The sequence below is a fragment of the Marmota flaviventris genome, chromosome 15 (genome assembly GCF_047511675.1).
Source record: "Marmota flaviventris isolate mMarFla1 chromosome 15, mMarFla1.hap1, whole genome shotgun sequence".
NCBI lineage: Eukaryota > Metazoa > Chordata > Mammalia > Rodentia > Sciuridae > Marmota > Marmota flaviventris.
Window position 1 is genome coordinate 1,121,855 of NC_092512.1, and position 7,886 is coordinate 1,129,740.

The following is a 7,886-nucleotide window of genomic DNA, read 5'->3' on the forward strand; positions in this document are numbered from 1 at the left end:
GAGCCACAGGAATTCTTTATTCTTATATGGGGAACACACAAGAGGAGGTTCCATGGAACATTCTATCCCCAAAGGGGCAAAGGGTAGGATTACAAAGGAACAGGTGAGTGTGGCTCACCCCCGAGGGTGGGTGTCCTACTCCTGGAGCCTCGCCTTGCTATGGACCTGGGACAACGCCCAAGTCATAAAATGTAGTGGTTGGTCAGAGCCTCGTGCTTCAGGACTGGAAGGCGTGGTCATTCAGAGTGGTTCCCTGCCACATCTTTCCAGCGACGTGGCTAACTTGAGCAAGCCCAGTGACGTGAATTATCAAGCTTTTAAAACCAACTTGAGCCATCAACACAAACATTCACTCAAGTGTGACTTCACTAGACCCTGATGCTCGTAAAGCTGAATTTTGAGGATCTTCAAATCCGCCCATCCCCAGACAATGTGGACAAACCTGGGCAGACATTCCACTGTATGATGACAGGACACAAGTGTGGACATGGGACTTGCCAAAGGCTGTCCAGCACGCTCCTGCCAGGCTTCTAACTGGATGGGAAGCTGGGTCCTTGCAACTGCCCAGGGCTCCTCCAGGCACAGAAGGCCCCTCTCGTGTTCTAGTTACGAGGTCTTTCCAGAGTCAGTGGATACCTGACCCCCGTGTATCCCTTATCCCCTCCAGGAAGGGAAGTGGATGAATTGGGCAGGTGCCCTGCCGGTGGCTTTAGGAATCCAAGAGAGAAGCAGATGGCCCACTGGCTACAGGGGACAGCATCTGAAGGGACTTCACACCTCCCAGTAGCCCCGCCCCTGGTGGCCTCAGAGACAAGGGTTCCCTGAAAGGAGAAGCGGTGTGCAGAGCCCTTTCTGGACAGCAGAGAGGCCTAGTCGAGGAAGAGCCTGCTAAGGCTGGAGGGAGGGAACCCGGAATCAGAGCCCGCGGTATGCAGAGTTGAAGGGCAGTGAATGCCTGGCAGTGGAGGGTGGGGGCTGCTGCTCAGGTCAGTTGGTTTTGGGGGAAAAAAAGTCCCAGGGCCTGAACTGAACCCTGCCTGTCTCTATCTACCTCTACCTCTCCTCCTCGGCTGGGCGCAGCTGTCGCCTCTACACAGGAGAGAGCCCGGCAGGAATGGCAGAGTCCAGGTGTTGCCCTAGCAACGAGGCGGGATGGGGGAGGGCGGCTAAATTCTGTCTCCATAGAGATTGCTGGCTGAATATCAACGGTACCAATGTTGGACACACCCGACACGGACAACCAAGGACCAGAGGGAACCCACGAGTACAGGTTGGCAATGCTGCTCCGACTCCGATTCTGCCTCCCCAGACTTCGTGACCTTAGGAGGCATTCTATCCATGGACCTGGGGCCTAGATTTTTCCGGGTTGGGGAAAGGAAGAAACTGAACTGTGGAAGCGAGCACTGCCCTCCTGAGCCGCTGTGCCCCAGGTCCTAACCCATGGCGCCCAAGAAGAAGCGCGTGACGAGCTTAGGGCGCCGACTGGGTGAAGGTGCAGAGCCGCAGGGGTCGGAACGCGCGCAGTACCTACAGCGCGAGTACACGTTGCTCTCGGAGCAGCTGGACGCCTGCGAGGGGCGCGTGGACCAGGTGCTACTGGAAAACATGTTCCTGGACCGCGAGGCAGGGCGCTTGCGCGAAGAGAATCGGTTTTACGCCAGTTTTGTAAACACACGCGCGCAGCGCTGTGCCAACGCCGTCCTGCGGCTAGACGAGCAGAACCGCGTGGATCTGGGGCAGATCCATTGGGAGCGGTCAGAACTAGCGTCGCTGTACCAGGGGCGCGAGGATGGGGTGCGTGCGCAGCTGCTGGAGATGCAGGCGCGTGCAGCGCAGATGGCGCAGCAGGTGCAGGAGCTGCAGCCTTACAAGGCCAGTACGCGTGCGGTAGCGGACCCGACGGTGGGGGCGGGGGCTGCGGGTCTGGGTGGGCGCGCGTCGAGCTCCTGCGCTGACCTGCGCCCCTGCCACAGGAGCTGCAGCTGGAGCAGCTGGCAAGGATCCGGACGCTGGAGCGCGAGCTGCTGCACATGCGCGTGGAGCACACGCAGCTGCTCCACCGCGTGAAGCGGCGCTTTCTGGAGGAAAAGGCAGCCTGCGAGCGTGAGGCTCGCCGGCGTGTGCAGTCTCTGGGCCGGCGCGCGGAGCGGGAGGCGACGCGCGCGCTCGTCACACATACGCAGGCCATCAAAGCAGACAATGGGCGCCTGAGGCAGGAGCTGTTGCGGCTTCTCGGCAGGGCCCAGCTGCTGCACAATCTGCGGCACCAGCGGCTTCAGCAGCGTGAGCAGCTGCGTCGCGAGCACGAGGATACGCGGGACCTGGCGCGCGTGCACGGCTGGCTGCGCAGGGGCCCCGACGGCCCGCCGCTCTGGCAGCCGCCGGCCTCTTCCCAAACCACCTCGCGCCCAGAATCAAACGCCGTCACCGCGAGGGGCCGGTCGCGCGGAGCCTCCCCAGCCACATCGGTGGACTCGTCACGCGTAGCCTCCCAGCCCCCGTCCATGTCCTGTGCGCTTTCTCGCGTATCATCGTTGGTCCCTTCGCTGGCCACTTCGAAGGCAGGGTTAGAGGCCTTTTCCCTAACAGTGACGCGCCGGGACTCCCGGGTTCCGTCCTTGACCCCGTCGCGCCCGGGCTCCCGGGTCTCGTCCTTGGTCCCGTCGCGTCCCAGTTCCCGGGTCGCATCTCTGACCCTGTCGTCAGCGAGCTCCAGGACCTTGTCGCTGGCGAGGTCACATGAGGGGTCTCGGATCTCTGAGACGCACTCCTCCTTGCCTGCGGCCTCACAGGACACTCTCCCCTCAGCAAAGTTCAACCCCAAGCTTCCCTCCAGTCGGTTCCGGGACCCCCCTCCTCCCACCTCACAGTCGGAGAATGCGGATGCCGACGCGGCATCCGCAGGCGCCGGGCGAGACTGAACCCACCGGGGGGAAGGACATGGAGGCCACAGGGAGGACGCGCACTTGCTGCGTGCAGGTATTAATAAACGTGTGACCACACCCCCGCATCTGCCTGGTCCACTGCTCTAGCGTTTCCAGCGGCCACAGGAGCCACTCATGAGTGTCTCTGATTTCCAAGCTACAAGGGAGCTTGATGCCTTCTCCCCACTGTGAGTCCATGGGAAATCAGTGTCCCTCCACTGACAGCGGACCTCCGCCATAACCCTCAAGGGTAGAGGACATCAATGACCAGGTGCTCAGGGGAAGCTGAGTAGTGGTGACCTGACTGTAGTGGGAGAGCCTGGGAAAGAGAAAGGGCTTCCTTCTCGTCCTCCCGGGGTTTGGCGACTAACCTATTGAGAGTTTTTCGTTTTTTTTTTTTTTTTTTTTTTTCCCCGATAAAATTTCCAATTTAGAAAAATTTGCAATACTACCAGGAACTCCCACATGCCACGCATTCAGACACAGCCGCAGGCATTTCGCGGGGTTTCTCTCTCTGCGCGCGGTTCTTTCTGAGCCATCTGGGATTAGGTTGGGGACATCGTGCTCCTTGACCCCTAAATACGAGTGTGTTTTCTGGACCTAAGGACACTCTCCTACGTTACTGCAGAGCAATGATCAAAAGCAGGAAATTCGCCTGGCGTGTTGGCGCATATGCCTGCAAACAGCGACCGGGAGGCCGAGGCAGCAGGACCTCAAGTTGGAGGCCAGCCTGGGCAAGTTAGGGAGCTCCTGCCTCAATATAAGAATAAAAAGGTCTGGGGATGTAGTTCAGTGGTTGAGCAACTCCGGGTTGAGTTCCCGGCACCACACCCTCACCCTGCCCTCCAAAAAAAGAAAAAGCAGGAGATTCACTATGAAGAAAACACAATCACCTAAGCCATAGCTCACATTCAGGTTTTGCCGTTTGGCCCCAACGGTGTCCTTCCCTAGCTATGCCTTTTCCCTAGGCATCTTGCGGTCATATTGCAATGTGCAAGGCCAGTTACTAAAATGTCCCTTGCCTGAGGTTCGAATTTGCGATCCTATATCCGGGGCGGAACGGAGCCGCGACCTGGGCTGCAGCGGCTCCCTGGAGGACCCGGTCAGCGAGAGCCGGAGGCTAGAGCGGCCGCTGCGCTTCCGGTCGGGGCGGTGCGCGTTCCGGTGGGCGGCACCTGGGCGCGCCGGTGCCTTCGCCGTTCCCCGGCGGTGCCGGGCGGGCTGTGGCCGTCCCCCGCGCTGTCCCCGCGAGCGGGAGGAAGCCGAGGCCCCGCGGCCCCCGCCGTCGAGGCAGGTGCGTGCTCGGCGAAGACCGATCCTCACCCGAGCGCCGGCGCCGCGGGCGCTGCCGTCCCAGCCGGGGAATGCCCGGCGGCTCGCGGCTGAGGTCCCCGCGGCCGGGGAGGCCGAGGCGCGTCTGCCTGGAAACAGCGACCCGGGAGGCCGGGCGGCACGTTCGAGGCCAGCCTGGCGACTCAGTGAGACCTGCTCGGCGCGAGCGTGTGCCTGGCCCGAGCGGGACCTGCTGCATCTAGTGCGCGGGCAGCCGCGGGTCTCGCACGACACGGAGCACACCTGTGTGCGGGACCCGGGCGCCGTGCTTGGGTAAAAGTTCTACCGCTGAGCTACCCCCGGCCCGCCGCTAGACCTTCCTACCAGCGGCAGCACCTTGGGTGTTGGAAATCCTGTCCGCAGGACACCGCAGAGATGTCCAGCAGCTTCACTCTTGATTGTCAATGGTCACAGCGCCAGGATGTCCTCCAGTCGCCCAATGGATGAATCCTGGGCCATCCAGACCATGGACCGTTATCAGTGAAAAAGAAATGCGCTGCTGAACAGGAAAGGATGTGGGAAAACATAGGTGCACAGTGTAAGGCAAAGACGCGGACTCCAACTCGGACATAAGGGAGAGGGCATAACAGAGGGCATAACAGAGGGGGCATAACAGAGGGCATAACAGAGAGGGCATAACAGAGGGGGCATAACAGAGGGGGCATAACAGAGGGCATAACAGAGAGGGCATAACAGAGGGCATAACAGAGAGGGCATAACAGAGGGCATAACAGAGAGGGCATAACAGAGGGGGCATAACAGAGAGGGCATAACAGAGAGGGCATAACAGAGAGGGCATAACAGAGGGGGCATAACAGAGAGGGCATAACAGAGAGGGCATAACAGAGGGCATAACAGAGAGGGCATAACAGAGGGCATAACAGAGAGGGCATAACAGAGGGGGCATAACAGAGAGGGCATAACAGAGAGGGCATAACAGAGAGGGCATAACAGAGGGGGCATAACAGAGGGGGCATAACAGAGAGGGCATAACAGAGAGGGCATAACAGAGGGCATAACAGAGAGGGCATAACAGAGAGGGCATAACAGAGGGCATAACAGAGAGGGCATAACAGAGGGCATAACAGAGAGGGCATAACAGAGGGCATAACAGAGGGGGCATAACAGAGAGGGCATAACAGAGGGGGCATAACAGAGGGCATAACAGAGGGCATAACAGAGGGCATAACAGAGAGGGCATAACAGAGGGCATAACAGAGAGGGCATAACAGAGGGCATAACAGAGGGCATAACAGAGGGGGCATAACAGAGGGCATAACAGAGGGGGCATAACAGAGGGGGCATAACAGAGGGCATAACAGAGGGCATAACAGAGGGCATAACAGAGGGGGCATAACAGAGAGGGCATAACAGAGGGGGCATAACAGAGGGGGCATAACAGAGGGCATAACAGAGGGGGCATAACAGAGGGCATAACAGAGGGGGCATAACAGAGAGGGCATAACAGAGGGCATAACAGAGAGGGCATAACAGAGGGCATAACAGAGGGGGCATAACAGAGAGGGCATAACAGAGGGCATAACAGAGAGGGCATAACAGAGGGCATAACAGAGGGGGCATAACAGAGAGGGCATAACAGAGGGCATAACAGAGAGGGCATAACAGAGGGCATAACAGAGGGGGCATAACAGAGAGGGCATAACAGAGGGCATAACAGAGGGGGCATAACAGAGAGGGCATAACAGAGGGCATAACAGAGAGGGCATAACAGAGGGCATAACAGAGGGGGCATAACAGAGAGGGCATAACAGAGGGCATAACAGAGGGGGCATAACAGAGAGGGCATAACAGAGGGGGCATAACAGAGAGGGCATAACAGAGGGCATAACAGAGGGGGCATAACAGAGAGGGCATAACAGAGGGCATAACAGAGGGGGCATAACAGAGGGCATAACAGAGGGGGCATAACAGAGAGGGCATAACAGAGGGCATAACAGAGAGGGCATAACAGAGGGCATAACAGAGGGGGCATAACAGAGAGGGCATAACAGAGGGCATAACAGAGGGCATAACAGAGGGCATAACAGAGGGGGCATAACAGAGAGGGCATAACAGAGGGCATAACAGAGGGGGCATAACAGAGGGCATAACAGAGGGCATAACAGAGGGGGCATAACAGAGGGCATAACAGAGGGGGCATAACAGAGAGGGCATAACAGAGGGCATAACAGAGAGGGCATAACAGAGGGCATAACAGAGGGGGCATAACAGAGAGGGCATAACAGAGGGCATAACAGAGGGCATAACAGAGGGCATAACAGAGGGCATAACAGAGGGGGCATAACAGAGGGCATAACAGAGGGGGCATAACAGAGAGGGCATAACAGAGGGCATAACAGAGGGGGCATAACAGAGGGCATAACAGAGGGGGCATAACAGAGAGGGCATAACAGAGGGCATAACAGAGAGGGCATAACAGAGGGCATAACAGAGGGGGCATAACAGAGAGGGCATAACAGAGGGCATAACAGAGGGGGCATAACAGAGAGGGCATAACAGAGGGCATAACAGAGGGGGCATAACAGAGGGCATAACAGAGGGCATAACAGAGGGGGCATAACAGAGGGCATAACAGAGGGGGCATAACAGAGAGGGCATAACAGAGGGCATAACAGAGGGGGCATAACAGAGGGCATAACAGAGGGGGCATAACAGAGAGGGCATAACAGAGGGCATAACAGAGAGGGCATAACAGAGGGCATAACAGAGGGGGCATAACAGAGAGGGCATAACAGAGGGCATAACAGAGGGCATAACAGAGGGCATAACAGAGGGGGCATAACAGAGAGGGCATAACAGAGGGCATAACAGAGGGGGCATAACAGAGGGCATAACAGAGGGGGCATAACAGAGAGGGCATAACAGAGGGCATAACAGAAGGCATAACAGAGAGGGCATAACAGAGGGCATAACAGAGGGGGCATAACAGAGAGGGCATAACAGAGGGCATAACAGAGGGGCATAACAGAGGGCATAACAGAGGGGGCATAACAGAGAGGGCATAACAGAGGGCATAACAGAGGGGGCATAACAGAGGGCATAACAGAGGGCATAACAGAGGCATAACAGAGGGCATAACAGAGGGCATAACAGAGGGGGCATAACAGAGAGGGCATAACAGAGGGGCATAACAGAGAGGGCATAACAGAGGGCATAACAGAGGGGGCATAACAGAGAGGGCATAACAGAGGGCATAACAGAGGGGCATAACAGAGGGCATAACAGAGGGGGCATAACAGAGAGGGCATAACAGAGGGGCATAACAGAGGGGGCATAACAGAGGGCATAACAGAGGGGCATAACAGAGGGCATAACAGAGAGGGCATAACAGAGGGGGCATAACAGGAGGGCATAACAAGGGCATAACAGAGGGGGCATAACAGAGAGGGCATAACAGAGGGCATAACAGAGGGCATAACAGAGGGCATAACAGAGGGGCATAACAGAGAGGGCATAACAGAGGGCATAACAGAGGGCATAACAGAGGGGCATAACAGAGGGAAGGCATAACAGAGAGGGCATAACAGAGGGCATAACAGAGAGGGCATAACAGAGGGCATAACAGAGGGCATAACAGAGGGGCATAACAGAGGGGGCATAACAGAGAGG

At 57.5% G+C, this 7,886-nt stretch overlaps 1 protein-coding gene across 1 annotated transcript; it reads left to right on the forward strand.

Moving 5' to 3' along the window:
- Positions 1 to 1,440: 1,440 nt before the first annotated feature.
- Ccdc166 (coiled-coil domain containing 166) lies at positions 1,441 to 2,990 on the forward strand. The gene is made up of 3 exons (XM_034635744.2): positions 1,441 to 1,872; positions 1,974 to 2,423; positions 2,496 to 2,990. Exons 1-3 carry the CDS (start codon positions 1,441 to 1,443, stop codon positions 2,919 to 2,921), a joined length of 1,308 nt encoding a protein of 435 aa, XP_034491635.2. The 3' UTR covers positions 2,922 to 2,990.
- The last annotated feature ends 4,896 nt before the right edge of the window (positions 2,991 to 7,886 follow it).

Excerpts from the sequence above, each read along its gene's own strand:
- Ccdc166 (XM_034635744.2), top strand. The coding sequence starts at position 1,441 with ATGGCGCCCAAGAAGAAGCGCGTGACGAGCTTAGGGCGCCGACTGGGT. Across the intron at positions 1,873-1,973 it reads AGGAGCTGCAGCCTTACAAG|GAGCTGCAGCTGGAGCAGCT; the intron begins GCCAGTACGCGT and ends CCCCTGCCACAG. Across the intron at positions 2,424-2,495 it reads CGCGCCCAGAATCAAACGCC|CCCCCGTCCATGTCCTGTGC; the intron begins GTCACCGCGAGG and ends GTAGCCTCCCAG.